Source organism: Saccopteryx bilineata, chromosome X (assembly GCF_036850765.1).
Source record: "Saccopteryx bilineata isolate mSacBil1 chromosome X, mSacBil1_pri_phased_curated, whole genome shotgun sequence".
Taxonomy (NCBI): Eukaryota; Metazoa; Chordata; class Mammalia; order Chiroptera; family Emballonuridae; genus Saccopteryx; species Saccopteryx bilineata.
In genome coordinates, this window is record NC_089502.1 from 69,442,433 (window position 1) to 69,465,876 (window position 23,444).

Genomic DNA, 23,444 nt, shown 5'->3' on the forward strand with positions numbered 1-23,444 from the left:
TTTGTAGAAAACATTGATTATCCTAAGGTTTGAAAAATATGTTCCTTTTATTCTAGAAGACTCATATAGTAACTGTCATTTTTTGGTCTAAATCTATCTGGTATTAATATTTTGCATGTCAGGATTTTGAGAAAAGAATTGTGGTTAATTTTCTCTCGTTTTGTGTATTTTTCGTGTTTTTCCATCCCAACTGATAAAAAAGACTTCTTTCTCATAAAAAATTTTTTAAATGACACAATAATAATAGTCACATGATGATCACGTTATTTATGGAGTGCTGCTCTCAATAATCCTCACAACCACCCAGGAAGTAGTGCTTCAAATCCTTAATTAGCTTATAAAAAAAGAAAAGACTACAGAGGAAAATAAGAAAGCCAGGCAAATGCAAGAGAATTTTAAATTAATCTAATAGTTACATACTGCTAACATCCTCACTTTGCATTCAGGCTGCTTTGAATAATCCTCCTAATTCAGGTGTCTCTCAGAAATACACACAAAACAGTAGCTAAAATCAAACACTGAGTCACAGGGTGCTTATAGGAAGGCTTACCGTCAACTGCCACCAATACAGCGGTGCGACCTCTTCTCTCGTGTTCGATCATGGAATCATCTACATCATTGTTAATGACAAGACCATTTCTAATCATCCACTCCCGGTTACCAATGAGGACTTTGTATTGCTGAGCATTAAGAGCATCTGAGTATGAAAGAGCATCTGAGAAAAAGTACAGAAATAACTCAGTAAGCTCATTTAATATTTATAACAACGCTATGAGGCACATTCTTCCTGGCTACCTTTGCAGTCACTACTTGCATGTTTGCTAGAATGCAGCTATGACACGGATTTCCAAATTTTCAAGAAACATACTCTGCTCTTCCATGCCTCAGAGCCTTTGCATATGTTGCTGCCTCCACCTGGACATCCTTACCCCCCCCCCTCATGACACCAAACTCCATCATATTCTTCAGGAGCCAGTTCAAATGTTACTTTCTTGATGAAGCTTTCCTTTTGGCTTTTCCCTTTGACTTTTGTTCCAAAGCAACTGAATTAATTTTAAAATATGTATTATGTATCAGTAGCTGAATGTGGTTGAACAAAAACACAACCATACTGATGCCTCGGTGTCAACATGTGACCATCAACTTCAAGTGAGCTCTGAGTGCTATCTGGCAATTCTACTATGTTCCCCTAGTGCCCTCATTCTCCATTCTATCTAGATCTCTTCTCCCATTCTCATACCAGAGAATGATTCGGCATCCTACTGCAGAAAAAAAAATAGCAACCAGAAGAGAACTTCTGCAAGCTCTCATAACCATACCTACTCAGCTACCCGCGCTTGTGTACACGTTAATCTCGCTTCCCTTCTGTTATAAAGTGTCCTGCTCCTACTTAAGAACAACCTCGCCACTTGTGCACTTACTCCCCTCCTTTGCCTATTCTATAACATCTGTCCAACATTCAGCCCTCTCTCCTACATCATCTAATTTTTTATCTCTAGTATACATAGTGTATCTTTTCTTAAAAAATCCCCTAGGCCCTGGCCGGTTGGCTCAGTGGTAGAGCGTCGGCCTGGCATGCAGGAGTCCCAGGTTCGATTCCCGGCCAGGGCACATAGGAGAAGCGCCCATCTGCTTCTTCACCCCTCCCTCTCTCCTTCCTCTCTGTCTCTCTATTCCCCTCCCGCAGCCAAGGCTCCATTGGAGCAAAAGATGGCCCGGGCGCTGGGGATGGCTCCTTGGCCTTTGCCCCAGGTACTAGAGTGGCTGTGGTCGCAACAGAGCAACGCCCCGGATGGGCAGAGCATCGCCCCCTGGTGGGCGTGCCAGGTGGGTCCCGGTCGGGCGCATGTGGGAGTCTGTCTGACTGCATCCCCGTTTCCAGCTTCAGAAAAATACAAAAAAAAAAAAATCCCTTGATCTCATGTAATTTTTTTTTGTTTTGTTTTTGTTTTTGTTTTTGTTTTTTTTTTTTGCAATTTTCTGAAGCTGGAAACAGGGAGAGACAGTCAGACAGTCTCCCGCATGCGCCCGACCAGGATCCACCCGGCACGCCCACCAGGGGCGATGCTCTGCCCACCAGGGGGCGATGCTCTGCCCATCCTGGGTGTCGCCATGTTGCGACCAGAGCCACTCCAGCGCCTGGGGCGGAGGCCACAGAGCCATCCCCAGCGCCCGGGCCATCTTTGCTCCAGTGGAGCCTTGGCTGCGGGAGGGGAAGAGAGAGACAGAGAGGAAGGCGCGGCGGAGGTGTGGAGAAGCAAATGGGCGCTTCTCCTGTGTGCCCTGGCCGGGAATCGAACCCGGGTCCTCCGCACGCTAGGCCGACGCTCTACCGCTGAGCCAACCGGCCAGGGCTCAAGTAATTTTTTTTTTAACAAGAAAGACAGACAAGCCCTGGCCGGTTGGTTCAGTGGTAGAGCATCGGCCTGGCGTGCAGAGATCCCGGGTTCGATTCCCGGCCAGGGCACACAGGAGAGGCGCCCATCTGCTTCTCCACCCCTCTCCCTCTCCTTCCTCTCTGTCTCTCTCTTCCCCTCCCGCAGCCGAGGCTCCATTGGAGCAGAGATGGCCTGGGCGCTGGGGATGGCTCCTTGGCCTCTGCCCCAGGCGCTAGAGTGGCTCTGGTCGCAGCAGAGCAACGCCCCAGAGGGGCAGAGCGTCGCCCCCTGGTGGGCAGAGCGTCGCCCCCTGGTGGGCGTGCCGGGTGGATCCTGGTTGGGCGCATGCGGGAGTCTGTCTGATTGTCTCTCCCCATTTCCAGCTTCAGAGAAAAAAAAAAAAGACAGACAGACAGACAGGAAGGGAGAGAGATGAGAAGCATCAATTCTTCAATGCAGCACCTTAGTTGTTCTTTGATTGCTTTCTCATATGTGCCCTGACGGGGGGGGGGGGGGGCTACAGTAGAGTGAGTGACCCCTTGCTCAAGTCAGTAACCTTGGGCTCAAGCCAGCGATCTTTGGGCTCAAGCCAGCGACCATGGGGTCATGTCTACGATCCCATGCTCAAGCTGGTAACTTCAGGGTTTCAAACCCGGGTCCTCAGCATCTCAGGCCAACACTATTCACTGCGCCACCGCCTGGTCAGGCTCACTAACCTTTTTAGCTACTGTCTCATTTCTCTGCTTCTACATATATAACAAAACTTCTCCAAAGTGTTGACTCTGTTAGCTATCTCCAATTGGTATCTTCTCATTCTCTTGTGAACGCACTGTGATAAAACTTCTGTTTCTACTACAATACTTCAGAGAATCACTCATACAATAAGTACACCAGCGACCTTTACTTTTCATTACCTAATGGCAAATTACCCATCCTCATTTTACTTGTCTTATTAGCAGCATTTTACCCAGTTCATCCAACACTCCTTGAAATACTTTTTCCACTTGGCTTCAAGGATACCACATTCTGAGGAGTTACCTCCTCACTCTGCACTTCTCCTTCTTTTCTGATTCTTCCTCATCTCACTGACCTGTCAGCAAGCTTTCAGACACATCTGGAAAACAACCACTTCTTATGACCTCCACTGTCACCACACTGGTCCCAGCAACCACTACCTTTCCCCTTGACTACAGCACTAACTCATCTCCCTGCTCCTGCCCTTCCCACAACAGTGCATCTTCACCAGAGCAGCCAGAGTAATCATTTTAAGACAGTAAATCATATTCTGTCACTGGTCCACAGAAAACTCTCCACTGGCTACATCTCAGGGCAGAAACCCAAGTTCTGTCAATGTCCTAACCTGACCTAATGCTGCACTGCCTCCCTCTCTGGTCTCATCTCTTACCTCACACCCACACATGTCCTCTGCTGCAGCCACATTCTTCTCCTTGATGTTCCTGAAACTAGTCAAGCAGGCTCCTGTCTCAAGGGTTTTTTTTCTTTTCTTCTTTTCGAAGTGAGAGGAGGAGAGATAGAGAGACAGACTCCCACATGCGCCCTGACCGGGATCTACCCGGCAACCCCCGTCTGCGGCCGATGCTCTGCCCATCTGGGGCCATGCTCACAAAATGAGCTATTTTTAGTTCCTGAGGTGGAGGCTCCATGGAGCCATCCTCAGCGCCCAGGCCAATGCGCTCAAGCCATGGCTGTGGGAGGGGAAGACAGACAGAGAGAAGAGAGAAGGGGAGGGGTGGAGAAGCAGATGGGCGCTTCTCTTGTGTGCCCTGACTGGGAATCAAATCCAGGACATCCACAAGCTGGGCCTACACTCTACCACTGAGCCAAATGGCCAGGACCAGCTCAAGGCTTTTATACTTAACACTCCTCCTGCCTGGGATGTTCTGATCACAAATATCTACGTAACTTTCTCCTTCCCCTTCCTCAGGTTTTTGCGCAAATACCATCTTCTCAATGAGGTCTCCCTTGATCATCCTATATAAAATAAGACCCACTACTCCCAGCATTCCTTACACCCCTTAAGCTTCTTTATTTTCCTCTATCAGACATTTTATAAATATACATAAATAAAATTATATATATAATAAAACTTTATTTACTATAATTATATATATATATATATATATATATATATATATATATATATAATTTATTTGTTTACTCTCTTGTGTTCCCCCACCAGAAATATAAGTTCCATGAGACAGGGACTTTGTCTACTCTATTCACTGCTGATTCTTTAGTGTCTTAAACAGTGCTTAATAAAATTCATCACATGAACAAAATACTCTGTACCAGTGTACTTGATACTAGAAGTTCATAAAAAAATAATACAGAAAAAAAGAAAAATAATACAGAAATTACAGTGTAGGAGAATCAGAAAGGTAAATAAAGACTTTTTATGCAGTGTGCCTTGTACAATAACAGAGACTGAGCACAGTTACAATTTACACAGAAGAGCAAACATCTCTGCCTATGTACGTCAGCCAGTGAGGGCTTGGTTGAAGAGAGATATGAGCAGAGTCTTAAAAGATGAAAATAAGTTCGTGAGGTAAATGCCACTGTGGACAAGGACACCACCCAGAGAAAACAGTAAGGGAAATGATCTAAAAGCATGAAAGGATAGGACATAAGGAGGGACTGTAAGTACCCCCCCAGAGACAGAACCCAAGGAGGCAGGACACACAGCATAGGGAACAGGCCGTGAACAAAGTCCAGAGAGACTGGACTTTGTCCTGCAGGAGACAGAGCCCACAAAGTTGGAATCATTAACGGAATTCCACAGGGGGGCTTCAGGCTGTCTGCCTGAAACAGAAATTTTCTGAGGAGTGAGCACATTCCTCCAAATGTTCATGATTCAACAGTAGGTTCTAAGCTACCATAATAAAAGGTATTAGCAAGTAACGTAATCAGATTTGCATGTTAGCAGAATCAGCCATGGCTGGGAGGTGCTGAACACTTAGATGGGTATATCCTGTTTTGGGGAAGGTGAATGGACCCACAAAAGACTAAAAAAAAAACAGGCCTTGGCTAGAGACAGGAATTTGGGAGTCGTGGTGGAAGTCCACACGTGGTAGAATAAGCGATAGGTACAAATTAGATTGTGCAAACAGAGCACGTAAAATGAGAAAAAGACAAAGAACAAAACTCTGAGCACAGGAGAAAAGAGGAATCAGAGGAGGATTGAAAAGAACAGCCAGGTTAGTGCTAAATGAGAGAAGAATCTAGAGAAAGCAGAGTCATGGAGACAAGAGCTTTCGGAAGGAAGAAATGGTCAGTGTTGTCAAATGCTTTAGTAAGGTCACGCAGACAAGACTAAGAAGTGCCATGGCAGAGGGTACTGAATAAGGCCATCAGTGGCCTTAAAGGGCAGTTTCAGTAGTATGGATGGGGCAGAAGCCAGATGACACAGTGAAAAGTGAACTCAGCAAGCCTAGGCTAGTATTTCAAGAGGCTTGGCTATAAAGTGAAAAATAGGACAAGATGCTGATGGAGATACACTGATTTTGATGGAAGACATGTTTATATGTTTAGGAGAAGGACCTACTACAGAAAGAGAGTTGAAAAATAAAGGAACAGGACACAAACAAGAGGGAGGTCCCTAAGGACTCAAGAGGCGGTGCGACTCAGAGCAGGGACAAGGGATTTGCTAGGACAAGATGAAGGATAGCTCTTCCCTTGAAGAAGGAATAAATCTGGGAGGAAAGAGTACGTGTCTGGGAACCTTGATTTTCTAAGTGAAAAATAATCCTCATAATGGCCTTAAAGGCCACAGGATTGTGTGAAGGATAGAAAAGGTTTGGAGTAGCTGCAATGATAAATAAAAGAAAACTGAAATAAGGTGGAAGGTCATCACCACATTGTGGAGTCACGGAGCCCAGATGGAAACTGTGCTCAAGTAACGAGCGAAGTGATTAGGGGCTGGCAGTAAAACTGATCCAACAGAATGATGCCATAACGCCAACCTTCGTTGCTTATAGAACAGTTCAGGATTCTGTAGTCAGACATCAGTTAGAAACTGCCCCACAATTGCAGCCACAAAGAAAATGAGCTTACTTGAGAGCTGGGCATCAATACTCATGGACGGCGATGCTGACGACTGTTCATTACTTGCATCAACCTGAATCAGGGATGCATTTTTAATATTATTTTCCTCTATCTTCCAGTCATTCTTATGTAGCAAGCCTTCGATATTGGTGACTTTACAGCTAATACCACAGCCGGGCACAACCTGGAAATCCTTGCAGGTACCCAAGGTTTCCGTGTCCAGCTCCTAGCGAAGAGAAACAGATGGCATTCCACTGTGGTTGTCATAATCCAAGGTCATCATTAGTGAGATCAAAGATGACTGTGGGCTAACTATAAATGTTTAGAATAAAATGATCACTCATCATTGCCTTTGAGAGTAGATTTTAATAAGGACAGAGAAACAGAGTGCTGAGTATAATGTTCAGTCACAGGAAGACTTCAGCATCCTTTGTTTTAATCCCACTTTCTAAAATGTATACCAAGCTTAGGGAAAGAAAACATGGCAAGTTTATCAATATCGTCTGCCCTTTCCACTAGAGAATCACAGTTAAATATCTAATTCTATCATCAAGTTAGATCTTCTGTTCGGTACAGGGCACAGAGTAACAAAGACAGGGCTTTCACTTCTCGAGTGCCTCTCTAGAATAATTCTGTGTCCTTAGTAAGCCAAGGACTTTGGGCTCTTTAGATCGGCATCCTCTCTGCTGCTCCATGTAGGTATAAAGAACCCAGGTCAATAACAGTGAAGAAGTAAAAAAGGAAAAACTGAATAAAGAAATGGCAACATCAATGGTAGAAACTGCCATGTTTTCACTGTAAAAGTAAGTGAGATAACTTACAAAGAACTTGTACAGAACATGGAGGAAAAGGTAAACAATCCTATGGAAAAACTGGCAGATGGGTTACAGAAAAAGAAATTCAAATGGCTAATACACATATAAAAAGATGCTCAACTCTTTTCATAATTTAAAAAATGAAAAACAAACCATCCCAAATGAGTTTACATTTTTGGCTTATTATATTGGAAAAAAATCAAGTGTTGGAAAGAATGTGGGGAAAGGGGAAGTGAGAACCTCCAGTGAAAGCACACACTGGTACAGCCTTCTGTGTGCGTGTTGGTCATGTTTGTCACGTAGGCACCGGTGATATTCATCAAAATTTAATTGCATGCATCCTTTGATCTAGCAATTGCATTTCTAGGCATTTAAAATAGAGTTGAGTTGAACTTGCAAAAGCTGATAAGGATGTTAACTGTACATTACAGGAGCCAAAACCTAATCATGCAATAGAACAGAATATAGCCATTATAAAAAATGAGGCACATTTATATGTTCTGATACAAAAAAAACATTTAATAAAATTTTAAAAACAAAGTACCAAAGACTGGTCATTGTGAGACCTTTCTATGTAAAGTTTAAAAATCAATAAATGTATATATTTTGTTATATGCATTAAAAGTAGTTAACAGACGCACACTAGTGAACACTGTAAAAATTATTGAATGGTAAACTTTATAGTATGGGAATTGTATCTCAATAAAGCTATTATCTGAAAAGACTGTTAGCAGGTTAACACGAGTTAAATTTTGGAGAGAGGACTTATGAAAGTGGGTAAGGAATGAGGCTTTCTCATTACATAACACTCTAAACTATCTGAGGTTTCTTACCATAAATATGTATTATTTCTATTTTAATTTTTTAGTCAACAAGGGTTATCTGTGTAGGGTTATAATTAATTTGTTATTTTTAGGTTTTTCTGTATGAATAATCTAAGACATTATAAAACAAAATAAGAAAATCCAAGTCTCTCCAAGCCTTATACCAACTATATATGTAAATCATAGTCAAACGCCAGTTTGATTTTGGTCTAATTGCAATAGGACATGATTATATTAATAAACAAGGGAAAAAAACATACCTGCTTGCAGTATTTGGTTATGGCTGCTCCCAGAGGGTGTTCGCTGTTGCTTTCAGCAGTTCCCACAATCGCCAGGATCTTATTGCATGATATTCTATTACTTTCTACCAGAACCTTTACTTGACTCACTACTGGGGTCCCATGGGTAATGGTTCCAGTTTTATCAAATACCACTACCTTTACCTGTAAGAAAAGTAAAATATAATGCACTTATATGACTTGATCATCGCTAATATGACTTTTCCAGAAATAAGAAAATGGTTTACTTCATTATTTAAAAAAATATTTTAGCTATTAATTTTATAGAAAGGAGAGACAAGGGAGAGAGAGAGAAAGGCGGGAGAGGAGCAAGAAGCATAAACTCATAGTAGTTGTTTGTTGTGTGTGTCTTGACCAGGCAAGTCCGGGGTTTTGAACTGAAGACCTCAGCATTCCTGGTTGATGCTTTATCCACTGAGCTACCACAGGTCAGGCAAAAAGGTTTACTGCTTAATAAACTTCGACTTAAACTGTCTTTGGGAAAATAAATGGAAGAAACAAGAAGGGAAGGAATTCTCTTAGTTACACCTAAACTCCCCCTACTGCAAATATTTACCCAGTATTGTGGATACCTGTTGAACAACTAAAACTAATTGTTTGCCTGACCAGGTGGTGGTGCAGTAGATAGAATGTTGGACTAGGATGCCCAGGACCCAGGTTCGAGACCCGAAGGTCACCAATTTGAGCACGGGCTCATCTGGTTTGAGCAAAAGCTCACCAGCTTGGACCCAAGGTCACTGGCTTGAGCAAGGGGTTACTCAGTCTGCTGAAGGCCCACGGTCAAGGCACATATGAGAAAGCAATCAATGAACAACTAAGGTGCTGCAACAAAAAACTGATGATTGATGCTTCTCATCTCTCCGTTCCTGTCTGTCTGTCCCTATCTATCCCTCTCTCTGACTCTCTCTCTCTGTCTCTTAAAAAAAAAACAAAAAAGCCCTGGCCGGTTTGCTCAGTGGTAGAGCGTCGGCCTGGCGTGCATAAGTCCCGGGTTCAATTCCCGGCCAGGGCACACAGGAGAAGCGCCCATCTGCTTCTCTACCCCTCCCCCTCTCCTTCCTCTCTGTCTTTCTCTTCCCCTCCCGCAACGAGGCTCCATTGGAGCAAAGATGGCCCGGGCGCTGGGGATGGCTCCTTGGCCTCTGCCCCAGGCGCTAGAGTGGCTCTGGTCGCAACAGAGCGACGCCCCAGAGGGGCAGAGCATCACCCCCTGGTGGGCAGAGCGTCGCCCCCTGGTGGGCGTGCCGGGTGAATCCCGGTAGGGCGCATGTGGGAGTCTGTCTGTCTCTCCCCATTTCCAGCTTCAGAAAAATACAAAAAAAATAACAAAAAAACCCCCACTAATTGTTAAAGGTTGACTCTTCATAGTTAATTAAGAGATGCCTCTAATGCCTGCAGGAAAAGATAAAGGCTTTAAATAGTGATGCATTACATATCTACAGGGGAAATCCAGGCATTAGGCAGACACACATATACATATATATTTATTTGTTATTTATTTATTTATTTTATTGATTTTTGGAGAGAGGGGAGAAGCAGGAAACATTTACTCAGAGTACATAGTTGCTTCCTGTACCAGCCTTAACCAGGCAAGCCCATGGATTCAAACCAGTGATCTCAGTGTTCCAGGTCACCGCTCTATCCACTGCGCTGCCACAGGTCAGAAGGAAGACACTTCTAAGAGAAAGGTAAGTAATGAAGTTGAACTGAGAGCCCCAGCTAAGTCCTGCTGGGCTGCTTTGACTTTATTGGATCTAGATGAGAAGCTTGGTCTGAGAAGAGACAGCACGGGGAACCAATGAGAAAAACACAGCCCCAACAGGAAAAAGAGTCTGGAATTAGAGAACACAGTCACCTCACGGTAAACTCGGGATACAAACCTTGAAAAATGAATAGCTTCAGGAACTGAGATGAAAAAATATGACAACTAACTACAAAGCATGACTCCTGACAAGACAAAAAAAATAGCTATAAAGGATATTATGGAGACGAGTAAACTGGAGGACAGACTATAGAAATAGAACTATTTCAGTATTCATTTCTTGATTTTGAACTTTGTGCTGTGGTTATGTAAGAAAATGTCCTCCTTAGGAAAAGAAGCTGATATCTGCAGGAAAGGGTATGCGGAAGTTCCTTATACTATTCTTGCAATTTTCCTTTAAGTTTAAAATTAAATCAAAATTTACAAAAATCCAAAAAAAAATTAAAAATCAGCCTGACCTGTCGTGGCGCAGTGGATAAAGCATCGACCTGGAACTCTGAGGTTGCCGGTTCAAAACCCTGGGTTTGCCTGGTCAGGGCAAGTGTGGGAGTTGATGTTTCCTGCTCCTCCCCCTTCTCCCCCACAAAATGAATAAATAAAATCTTTTTTAATTAATTAATTAAACCATTATAAAAACTAATAGGCTGTATTCACTGGCCAGACGGGGTTTCAATCTGTTCTAAACTGTTTTATGTGTTTACTACATGCATGCACCTGTATATAGTTTATATCCTTCTAGTAAGAACATAGAAGGAACATGGTCTCAGGTGAAGTCAAGTAGCCTTGATTGAGATTGCTATGAAAATCCTAATATGAGAGACCAGGGATAGAATTATATTCCTGAGGTCATAGTTGCAAACTCATCTGGTGGCAGAAAGGCCAAGAAACTGCAATGTCACCACAAGTACTATTTCACAGTGACGAACACAAACATGGAGTCGCACAAATAGTTTAGAAGCCTGAAATAACTGGACAAACACCTTTTCTATTTTCCTGCCCTAAAGACTGTTCTAGTCTGAGCTGCGATCAGACTCCGGCATTTCCACAGCAGCGTCTGCTCTGGAGAGTAGGACTCGAGTAGCTCTAGAGATATAACTAAGGCCAATATGGGCCAGAACCAAAAGAACACCTTTCCTCCCTCAACCCTCAGCTAGCTTAGGGACCAGGTGGAAATAATTTAGGACTCTGTTTCTCAGTCGGGGTACTCTTGCTGTTTTGGATGGGATCGTTTTTAGTTCTGGGGACTATCTTACCTTGTGAGCCATCTCCAGGGGCTCCCCACCTTTGATTAGTATGCCATTTTGAGCACCTACTCCTGTCCCCACCATCACAGCAGTTGGAGTCGCCAGACCCAGTGAGCAGGGGCATGCAATACACAGAACTGTGATAGAGGCTTGGAAAGCAAAGCGTATGATGGTTTCTGTTCGGGAGATACTCCTGTTGTAGCCCTTTAGAAGAAAGGCAGGAATTTTGGTTACTGGCTTAGAGCTGTACAAAAGAAAAGAAATAAAGCTTAACCCTATTATAAAAAAACTCAATTTTGAAGTCACACATATTCCTACTTAAGCTACCAACGTCTATCTATGTCTTAGTCACTCGTAAGAAAACACTTTTTTTAACTTTATGAATAAAAGAAAGTGTGACAAAACCGGTAAACAACTCATGGTCCCCAAATCAAGATTTCAATTTTACTGATTCAGGTACAAAATATGGAGTGAATATAAGGAACATAAAAGTTAGCTCTTTTTTCCCGTCATAATGAGAGTGTTTTTATTATTAGGGACTTTTAAAAAGAGCTTCAAACATGAGACCTAATTCTCAACAAATCTGATCCTAAACAACAGGAATTCTGAATCTCTGTATACTGAGACCACAAATCTGCCTTTCACACTATTCTCTGAAGACAATGAAAAAAACCATCCAGCATGCAAAAGCTTAATTATAATTCAATAAAATTATTTTGGACATAACAATGTGAACTGAGTATATCTGGTAGTATAGCTCTTAACGACAGTGAATATTTGCTTATGTGGGTAAATCTGATTGACTGCATTAGGGGAAATCCCCTAAGATTTCCTTGAATTTATGATACACACTCCAAAATGCCTCCAGCAATCCTCTTGTTCAATGTGTACTTAACCACCTGCATCACTTAAAGAAATTGTTTTATATTGTACTTAATCACCATATCATGGAATAGATACACAGTTGTGATGATTCTACTTGTTCTTTAATGGAGAGGACAAACTGCATAAAACACTGTACAGAACAGCATTTTTTAAAATAAAGAAACACAACAAAGTAAAACTTTCATAGTAGTAATGGTTTTACAGTGCTAGTTTCTTACTAAATTCTCAAATACTTAAAACTAAACATTCATCTAAGAATTGTATATCTATACAGTAAGAGTTGGAAGGGCCTGACCAGGAGGTGGCGCAGTGGATAGAATGTCGGACTGGGATGCGGAAGACCTAGGTTCAAGACCCCAAGGTTGCCAGCTTGAGCGTGGGCTCATCTGGTTTGAGCAAAGCTTGGACCCAAGGTCGCTGGCTTGAGCAGGGAGTTACTCAGTCTGCTGAAGGCCCATGGTCAATGCACATAAGAGAAAGCAATCAATGAGCAACTAAGGTGTCGCAACGAAAAATTGATGATTGATGCTTCTCATCTATCTCTGTTCCTGTCTGTCTGTCCCTATCTATCCCTCTCTCTGTCTCTGTAAAAAAAAGAAAAAAAAGAAAAAGAGTGTTGGAAGGGACTTTCATAAACATCTAAGCTTATGTCTTTGTATATGTCATATGTGCATGTTTTTACCTACACTAATCCCAATCCTTCTGTTAGGTATTATTATCATTCTGTTACAGATAACAAAGTTGAGGCCAAGAGAAGCTAAGTGACTTCAAGATTATCTCTAACACGAGGCACAGTGCAGGTCTACTTGACCATTTTATGACACCATATTTTAGAGATTACCATACAACTAGAGAGAAACAGGCACTAATACTACCTTTTATTTATAAAGCATTTAATAAATTACTAAGTGGTTGGTTTTTTACTTAGTGTTGCTAATATACCATCTTACTTAACTTTCACAACAACTACAAGTTATGCAGGATGGGATCATTAAAATCTCACTTTAGAGGTGAGGAAAATGAAGGTCAGAGAGAAATTTTAGTTGACCTAAGATCACACGGACGGTGTGTGGCAGAGTGGAGACCCCAAGGTTTTCCTTAATAAATCTACAGTATTTGTGAAAGCAAAATCAGGCTGGAAACGAGACTAGGTATAAGATATAAATGTTCAGTACTTGCTTTGGGAAAATCACAAGTCATAATAAAAAAAAACATTTCCAAAGTGAAATTTTTTATATTTATAGAAATGCAAATGTTATTCTTATCACCCTCTGACTCCAGTCCCTTAAAGATACTGGTTATTATTAAGGGTATTTTCCTATTCATTACTTACGCAAACAATTCACAAACCGTTTTACATATGGTAAAGAATTCTGGCATGTCACTTACAGGAAAGTAGGTTTCCACAACTTGAAATTTCAAAAATCCAATTATAATCCAAACCAAGAGGGTAGCGATGGAAATAATAACAATAAAAGGAACAAAGTAGCCACTGAGTTTGTCTGCAAATTGCTGGATAGGAGCCTGGAATTTAATAATAATAATAATAATAATAATATAATAAATAATAATAATACAGAAATCAAAGTCTCCTTTTCATAATAGAGCACAAACAAAACTATTCTAATAAACTCCATATTAATGCAAATAGAATTAATCAAAGGAAAATATGAAAACTAAATAAAGATTTATCCTGAGTGGGCTTTAACTTACCTTTGATGTTTGTGCCTCCTCCACGAGTTTGACAATTTGAGAAAGGGTTGTGTCTGCTCCAACATGGGTCGCACGGATAAGCAGTGACCCATTCTGGTTAATGGAACCTGCAATCACCGTGCTGCCAGGTTTCTTAGCTACAGGCATTGCCTCCCCTGTGTAAGTTATAAAGACAGATTTAGGGCCTGACTAGTGGTGGCTAAGTGGATAGAGCAGTAACCTGGGATGCTGAGGTCCCAGGTTCAAAACCTCGATGTTGCTGGCTTAAGCGTAGGCTTATCAGTATGATACCAAGGTCGCTAGATTGAGCAAGGGGTCACTGACTCAGATTGAGCCTCTCAATCAAGGCACATAATGATAAGCAATCAATGAACAATTAAAGTGATGCAACTAAGAGCTGATCTTTCTCATCAACTCTTCCTTCCTGTCTTTGTCTCTGTCTCTCTTTCAAAAATAAATAAATAAATAAAGAGCCTCTTGGAACTCCACCCTATTCTTCGGTCACTGGTTCTCAGCCTATTCCCAAGGAGCATTTAGAAATGTGGGAGGGATTTCCTGTTTGCAATAATTACTTGTGGGGCATGGGGTGCTGCTGTTCCAATTTAGTGGGACACGGTCATGGACACTAAATGTACTACACTGTGCAATAGAGTCCCCCACAACTAAGAACTGTCCCATTCAAATGGCAACAGCACCCCTACTGAGAAACACAGAGTCCTAAATCCCCCCGGTCCCTAGGCTGAGCCTCATCTGGCACTGTACAGATGGTCGAGGGAGGAAAGGTGTTCTTTTAGTTCTGGCCCAGGTTGGCCTTACTTGTATCAGATCTCTAGAGCTACTCAAGTCCTACTCTCCAGAGCAGATGCTGCTGTGGAAAAGCCAGAGTCCCATCCCAGCTCACACTACAACAGTCTTTAGGGCAGGAAGACAAAATAGGTAACTGGTCATCTAAATTTGCCAAAGCTTATTGAGTGCTGCCGCAGAATCAGACAATTCCCTTTGGTGATGCATTCTAGTGATTAACAATTCTCAGTGAAAAGAGCCTTCACTAGCATAACTAAAACCACATAGTAAATCCTCAGAAATTGACTTCATACAGTCTTAAAAGGAACTCATTCTCTTTGCTCATTATTTAGTCATTCTAGTTTCTATAAAAAGCTCTGCACCTTTCCTGCCTACTTTTCATTAACACTTCGGACTCATTTCACCTTCCTGACCCTCTGAGAGGACATACCTGTGATGAGCGACTCATCTACCATAGAATGTCCTTCAGTAACACGACCATCCACTGGGAATTTGCCTCCTGGAACCACTTTAATGATGTCTCCGCGTTGTACGAGTTCCACATCTACCTGTTCTTCACTGGATAGGAGTTAAAATAAAAAGCATTATGACAATATGCTTCTCACGGTCTTTTCCATGCGAGCTTTTTAGTTCATATCAAGTTTGTGGCTCCATAACTGTTAGCAATGGAAGCCAGAACCAGCATTTAAGCTAGGAACCACACGTCAGTCCTGTTCACTGGGAGGGAACAACTCAGTGCCTGGCACAAAGCAGGCACTCTAAATTTTTACTAAATTATCATTGTACAAATAAATGAAGACTTTAAAAATAAAAAAAATAAATGAAGACTTTAAAAAACAATGAAATGGGTTTTATTTAACTAAACAATTTATGTATTATATAAATTTGCCTAAATATTTTGAGTATACAAATGAGAAATACAAATCAAGCCTTTAGCTCTTCCAGTTAGAGGTAACACAGGAGTTATAAAACAAATTAAATGACACTACACGGAAGTACAGAGACAAACCCAGACTGTGGGATGTTAAACAGAACTGATGGGTATTTCTTTGACAAATCAACTGTATGAAGAGGGAGAAGGATAGGGAGAGGGAGAAGTAGGGAGGAAGGAGGTAAAAAGAGAAAGATGAGCTGTTCTAGATTAAAAGAAACATGCAGTCAGGCCCTGGCTAGTTGGCTAGTGGTAGAGTGTTGGCCAGTGTGTGAAGTCCTGGGTTCAATTCCCAAGCAGGGCGCACAGGAGAAGCGCCCATCTGCTTCTCCACCCCTCCCCCTCTCCTTCCTCTCTGTCCCTCTCTTCCCCTCCCGCAGCAGAGGCTCCATTGGAGCAAAGTTGGCCCAGGCGCTGAGGCGGCTCCCTGGCCTCCACCTCAGGTGCTAGAATGGCTCTAGGCGCAAAGGAGCAACGCCCCAAATGGGCAGAGCACTGCCCCCTGGTGGGCATGAGAGTGGATCCCGGTTGGACACATGCGGGAGTCTGTCTGTCTGCCACCCTCCACTTCTTACTTCGGAAAAATACAAAAAAAAATAAAAAAAGAAACATGTAGTCAAACCCATGGACCTTGTTTGAATTCCATTTCAAACAATGGATCTTAAAACACTTTGAAGATAACAGGAGAAATGTGAATATGGACTACATATTAGATGATGTTAAAAGAGTTTTTGTTCTTTTTTTTTAGCTACAAGATAGTATTGTATTATAGTTATATAAGGATATGTCATTTTTTTAAAGATACTATAGGAATATTTAGCAGTAAAATAATATGAATAGAATTTACTTTAAATTTAAAATACTATGCCAATAACAGAAAGAGAGAATGTACAGATGAAATAATGTGTGGCAAAATGTGAATACAGGCAGTCCCTGGGTTATGAACAAGATAGGTTCTGTAGGTTTGTTCTTAAGTTGAATTTGTATGTAAGTTGAAATAGGTACATCCACCTATTAAATGCAACTTAGATATTTGTCTTAATATAGTGTTTATTTTTACCTTTCTGTGCATACAAATACTTAAACACTTTCAAACCTACAGAACCTCTCTCGTTTGTAATCCGGTGTCTGCCTGTACTTGTTAAACCTGGGAGATGGAGCATGTGCACTCATTATACTCTTCTGTCTACTTCTGTGTATGTTTGATATTTTCATAAGGAGTTAAAAAGGAAAAGTGGGAAGAATGAAGATAAATACCTCAAGAGGATATTATCAGAGTCAAGAGTTACGATAGTTGCTTCTGTAGCTTGTAGTGAAATTAGCTTGGCAAGAGCTTCTGATGTTTTGCCCTATAAATTAAAAAAGATTGTCAACAATACAAAGGGAGAAAAAGCCCAGATCTTACCTAAAATAGATATAACTTTTAATATTTACCCAAAAGACAGAGTTAGGAATATTCAGAAAATATTTCAGCCCTGCCTGGGTAGCTCCATTGGTTAGAACATCATCCTGACACTCCAATGTTGTGGGTTCGATTCCCAGTCAGGGCACAGACAAGAATCAACCGATAGATGCATAAATAAATGCAATAACAAATGGATGTTTCTCCCTCTCCCTTCTTCCTTCTCAATAAAATCAATAAATAAACAAAAGAAAAGATTTCACTTCAAAAATATGAAGGACACAAAATATAAAATGTATAATCTATAATTTATAAATAAATAATATAAATTAATAAGAAAAACATCAGGATGCCAATAGGTACACAGGTAAAGGATGTAACTAGGCAACTCATTTAAGAAGAAATACAAACCTGGTGTGTGGGAAAATGTTTATCCCTGCTATTAATGGAATAAATGCAAACCAAAGAAATTCTATAGTACACCATTTCATGACAACTAACTTAGCAAGAATTTAGATAGAAGTCATGCTGATAAAATTTTAGCCCTGGCCGGTTGGCTCAGCGGTAGAGCGTCGGCCTGGCGTGCGGGGGACCCGGGTTCGATTCCCGGCCAGGGCACATAGGAGAAGCGCCTATTTGCTTCTCCACCCCCACCCCTCCTTCCTCTCTGTCTCTCTCTTCCCCTCCCACAGCCAAGGCTCCATTGGAGCAAAGATGGCCCGGGCGCTGGGGATGGCTCCTTGGCCTCTGCCCCAGGCGCTAGAGTGGCTCTGGTCGTGGCATAGCGACGCCCCAGAGGGGCAGAGCATCACCCCCTGGTGGGCAGAGCGTCGCCCCTGGTGGGCATGCCGGGTGGATCCCCGTCGGGCGCATGCGGGAGTCTGTTTGACTGTCTCTCCCCGTTTCCAGCTTCAGAAAAATACAAAGAAAAAAAAAAAGTAAAAAAAAAAAAATTTTAGTAAAATACTTTACTAACATACCCTTGCTGGCAAAAATTATTTCAACCTGGAGCATAAACCACAGAAAGAGTTATGTTTTTTAATCATATGCTTTGTAATTTATCCTAAAACACTAATTCAATAGAAATGGCATTAGATATGAATATGCTATCTAAAATTAAAAATTAAAAATAATTTGAGGACAAAACCAGAATGGTTTAGCAAATTAAAGATCATTGATTTGACAGAATATTATTCAGAAATGCCAAATAATAATTATCTAGGCTGCAAAAATGGGAAAAAACTTTACAGTGTTAAAGGTACAAAGTGGTATGTAATACTGTGCTTACCACTCTGGAAAATATAAATGTATATGTTGCCTGATGGTTGGTGGCACAGGAGACAGAGCATTGACATGGGATGCTGAGGTCCTAGGTTCAAAACCCTGAAGTCACTGGCTTGAGTGGGACATCATCGACATGATCCTATGGTCATTGGCTTGAGCCCAAGTTGCTGGCCTGAGCAAGGGGTCACTGGCTCAGCTGTAGCCCCCAGTCAAAGCACATATGAGAAGCAATCAGTGAACAACTAAAGTGCCACAATGAAAAATTGATGCTTCTCACCTCTCTTCTTTCCTGTCTATTCCTCTCTCTCATTAATTAAAATATATATATAGATATAGATATATAAACATATATGGAATATTATTAGAAAGTGATTTCCATTATAGCATGAGATTGTGGGTAAATTTTTCCATCATTTTAAATCCTGCAGTCACATCAATTTTTCCATCAAAAATGTGATATAAATAAATATTTCTCAAATGCCTCTCTCATGAAATAAACACAGATATACTCTACTATCTACAGTGTTAATTCCATAAATTTGGTAAATCTTCTAAGGAAATACTTAACTTAAAATATTGCCAAAAAAATAACTACTTCTTTCAGAAAATGATCAATGACATCAATCAATATATATTTCCAATAATTTGTCTAGAAAATATTATGGTCATTTATCCACCCAAGATTTTAACAAATGCCACCTTTTCTGACTTTACCTTTGCTATATGTTCCAGCCACCGACCTAGTGCAATAAACACAAATAGCATAGGAGGTGTGTCAAAGAAAGTAATCGGGTTCACTTTGGCTCTCTCATACATTGCGACCAGAAGAATGACTAAAGAGTAGGCGAACGCAATGGTGGTGGCCAGCACGATCAGGACGTCCATATTCGCAGTTTTATGTTTCAGTGCTTTGTAGGCCTGAATGTAGAAGTACCAGCCTCCGAAAAACTGCGATATAGAAACAATAACCATTGCTTTTTAAAAAAATACTGAAATTCACATACACAGCAATAACTAAGATATAGTATCAATGTTAACTTCCTTTGACTTTTACTTAATCCATAAACACTAAGGAGAGATTTTAAACTGAAACAATAGTTTGTATTTTAGCAGATTTGCCTGTGCAAAGATTCAAATTACTGTGCAAACCCTTGGAACTATCCTTTATGGTCCAATGGATATTCCATAATAAAAACTCAGATGTTTCTTAGAATATTCCCTTTATCCTAGCAAAAACGAGGACTAGGAAAAGAATTACATTCTTTTGACAAGGTTTTTTTTATAGCAAACTCATTTCCGCCTTTCCAAAATTCAACCTAAGTGGTACATCGCAAGCTATTAGATCTGTTGGATAGTTTCCTTGGTAAACATAACAAAAAGCTTCTTTTTCATTAGTATTGAGAAACATATTAAGAGTTTCAAAAAAAACATTATTGCCTATACAAGGATCAGAAAAATGAAAACATTAATTAGAAGTGTTCCACAGTAAGAATTTCCCTCAAAAGACAGTTTGAAAACATACAAAAAGTAATAAATTTAAGTGCCAGGGAAAAAGAATAAAATGAATAATATGTAATTATTATAATTATTTTATATAATAAATCAATAAAAAATAAAGTATATATTTAATATCACTGATAGAAATAAAACATTTAAAAATATTAAATATATAAACAAAATGTATTTATTAATTATAAGAGAAAGTTTCTTTAGAAAGTTACAGAGGTAGTAGACATGTGTCAGGTGGGCTGCATGAGTTCAGGATATTTTACTGTAATAATGATTTAAAATATAAAGTTATATACAGTAGCAGATATGAATACAAAATTCATATATGAATATAAATTAAACTCTTATTCGGTAAATCTTATATGGTAAACTTCTAAGGAAATACTTAACTTAAAATAATAAAAACCAAATCTGTTTTGTCATTAAACAATATCCTTAGGTGTTAAGTAAAATTTATTATCTACTTTAACTATTCAGTTTAAGATTATTTTTGTAAAGCAGCCAACATAAAATGATTGGCTCCTAACATCTGCTTTCCAAATGAAAATACCCTTGCCTGCCACATTTAACTACTTTTCATTATTAATCTGTTCGTTTCACTTGCCTGTACAGGAACACATAATACAAAGGAGAGCAGATTCATAATGGACAATCCGGGCAGGATCTGGCGCTCCAGGAACATGGAAGAATGAATGTTGATCATTTCTTCTTGACTAATGTTCTGATTATGGTGAAGAGTTGCAAGGTGGTGGTCCATAACCATCATATATATCATCAACCCCATTACAGGGATACAGAAAAACAGGCTCACAAGGAAGGACTGTCTCCATCTTATGTAGGAAAGAAAAACCATTTTAATAAGTAGCTAATGGTTGAAGAGTCTATGTCCACTAGGTAAATACAAGTTGTGACCACTCTACCAAGTATAAGATGATAGTGTAAAAACAAACATCTCAAAAGATGTTAGATTTGTAACAAGGAGTCCAAATCTGTTTTTCACTGACACTCCAAAAGTACTTACTGTCTTATTTCTCGTTTATGGTCTAGGTGGCTTGCCGACCGATCCTTCTTGACCAAAGAAGCTTCAAAACCTAAGCTCTAAAGGAAATTCATTAGAAAACAATTACTTCACTGAATGCATAAGTATTATGTAGAGAAATTCTAAGCTGTGGTATTGTCATTAAGAACAATTCAATTCAATTACTGAGTACACGTTAATCTAGAGAATACAAAGATGAAGACGTGTTTCCTTTCTTAATTACCTTTGTTTCTAATGTTTCATCAAAGAAATGAATATTTCCTCAACCCTAGTTAGTGTCTATCCTACTGATCTCAAACTAATAATTTAACCCAGGGAAGCTGTCCTAGGCAGAGGTTCTTGTTACATCAAAAGGCAAACTCAATCCTCCAATGAATTAATTTTACAAAGAAGCAGAATCTGTTAACTTGGCCATGCTGACAGTGTTTGATTACTCAACCAAGTCAGGATTCAGCAGTAAAATCATAAGTCTTACATTTATCATCTATTAGTATTGGTATATATTAATCAGTTTTTAAAAAAACAGTTAGCTGTGACATCTATGTATCTATCCATCCATCCCCTAGACAAATAGAGAAAACTGGGTCATTGGCCACAAAAGCTTGCACCATACTAAATATATTATTCAAGGCTTTCCATATGCAATCTTTATTCTTGTTCTATCAGGAAAAAAATGCAAAGTTGATGAACCTTTAGCCAGACTCAACAAGAAAAAAGAGATCCCAAATAAATCAGAAATAAAGAGAAAGTACAACTGACATCACAAAAATACTAAGGATCATAAAAGAACAATATGAAAAATTATATGCCAACAAATTGGACAACCGAGAAGAAATGAATAAATTTCTAGAGACATACAGTCTTCCAAAAATGAATGAGGAAGAAACAGAAAATATAAACAGATCAACTGCTAACAACAAAATTGAAGCAGTAACCAACAACCTGACAACAAATAAAAGTCCAGGATGAGAAAACTTCACAGGTGAATTCTGCCAAACAGTTAAAAAAGAATTAACATCTACCTTTCTCAAACTATACCAAAAATTTAAATAGGAAGGAACACTTCCAAACTCATTCTACAAGGTCACCATTATCCTGTAACTAAAACCAAAGACATGGCCCTGGCCGGCTGGCTAAGGTGTACAGCATCAGCCTGGCGTGTGAAACTCCTGGGTTCGATTCCTGGCCAGGGCACACAAGAGAAGCACCCATCTGCTTCTCCACCCCTCCCCCTCTCCTTCCTCTTTGTCTCTCTCTTTCCCTCCCCCAGTAAAGGCTCCATTGGAGCAAAGTTGGCTCAGGTGCTGAGGATGGCTCCTTGGCCTCCGCCTCAGGCACTAGAATGGCTCCTGCCACTACGGAGCAACACCCCAGATGGGCAGCATCACCCCCTGGTGGGCATGCTGGGTGGATCCTGGTTGGGCACATGTGGGAGTCTGTCTCTCTGCCTCCCTACTTCTCACTTCAGAAAAATACAAAAGCAAACAAACAAAAACCACCCAGACATTACCAAAAAAAAAAGTGTGTGTGTGGGGGTGTGTGTGTGTGTGTGTAAGGTCTACTGGAAATTTCTGTCCATTTTTGGAATAAAACAAAATACAAATTTTTCTTACTGTCAATAAACTTTATTAAATAACATAATTACCATTATTATTAGTGATTTCTTGCCAGCATGAGGGCAATTTGTATATCCCATTTTTGAAAAATGTTTTATCTTTTGATGCAAAAAATTGAACCAGTGCTTGTTTGATATCTTCTTCATTTTTGAATTTTCTGCCCTTCAAAAAATTTTGTAAGGACAAAAACAAGTGATAGTCAGAGGGTGCTAAGTCCGGGGAATATGGTGGCTGCGACAGACATGCTTTTCTGTAGCATTTCTTCCTTGTTGAAATTTGTAAAAATTACAGTGGCGTAAATGAACTTTATCAGTAGCCATGGGTACACTATCGCTTCACACATAAGACTAACGTGAATCAACTTTGTTTTTAGTTAATTTGCTACGTCAGTATGTATACATTAAGTGATAAAAATAGAGAGGCACACATGCACCAAATAAACATGTGCTTACTACGTGTTGAAACTTGTGATAGAAATGAACAGAACTTTCCGGTAGACCTTATATATATGCACCAATATCCATGCTATTTATCCCTGATAAACACAGATGCAAAATTTCTCAACAAAATATCTGAAAACTGAATTCAACAATACAGTAAAAGGATCATACACCATGATCAAGTGGAATTTATTCCTGGAACGCAAGGATGGTCCAATACCTACAAATCAATCAGTATGAAACACTACCTCAAAAATACCAAGCATAAAAATCATATCATCATTTCAATAGATGCAGAAAACGCATTTGACGAATTTCAACATCCATTTATAATAATAATAAAGAAACTCTCAACAACATGGGGCTAAAGGAAATATACCTCAACTTAATAAAGGTCATATATGACAAACCCACAGCTAACATCATACTCAATCGTG

The 23,444-nt window shown here is 40.1% G+C and overlaps 1 protein-coding gene across 5 annotated transcripts in view; it reads right to left on the minus strand.

Annotated features, from left to right (window-relative positions):
* Window positions 1-23,444, minus strand: part of ATP7A (ATPase copper transporting alpha) — a 554,573-nt gene that overhangs the window by 10,601 nt on the left and 520,528 nt on the right. For all 5 annotated transcript variants that reach the window (XM_066250422.1, XM_066250419.1, XM_066250418.1 and 2 more), the window contains 11 exons: window positions 20,934-21,010; window positions 20,517-20,742; window positions 19,118-19,351; window positions 16,975-17,066; window positions 15,217-15,344; window positions 13,983-14,137; window positions 13,659-13,793; window positions 11,394-11,588; window positions 8,340-8,522; window positions 6,450-6,666; window positions 551-715 (listed from right to left, as the gene is read on the minus strand). In XM_066250422.1, coding sequence (XP_066106519.1) covers window positions 551-715; window positions 6,450-6,666; window positions 8,340-8,522; window positions 11,394-11,588; window positions 13,659-13,793; window positions 13,983-14,137; window positions 15,217-15,344; window positions 16,975-17,066; window positions 19,118-19,351; window positions 20,517-20,742; window positions 20,934-21,010 — 1,807 coding nt within the window. The remainder of the gene's footprint in view (window positions 1-550; window positions 716-6,449; window positions 6,667-8,339; window positions 8,523-11,393; window positions 11,589-13,658; window positions 13,794-13,982; window positions 14,138-15,216; window positions 15,345-16,974; window positions 17,067-19,117; window positions 19,352-20,516; window positions 20,743-20,933; window positions 21,011-23,444) is intronic.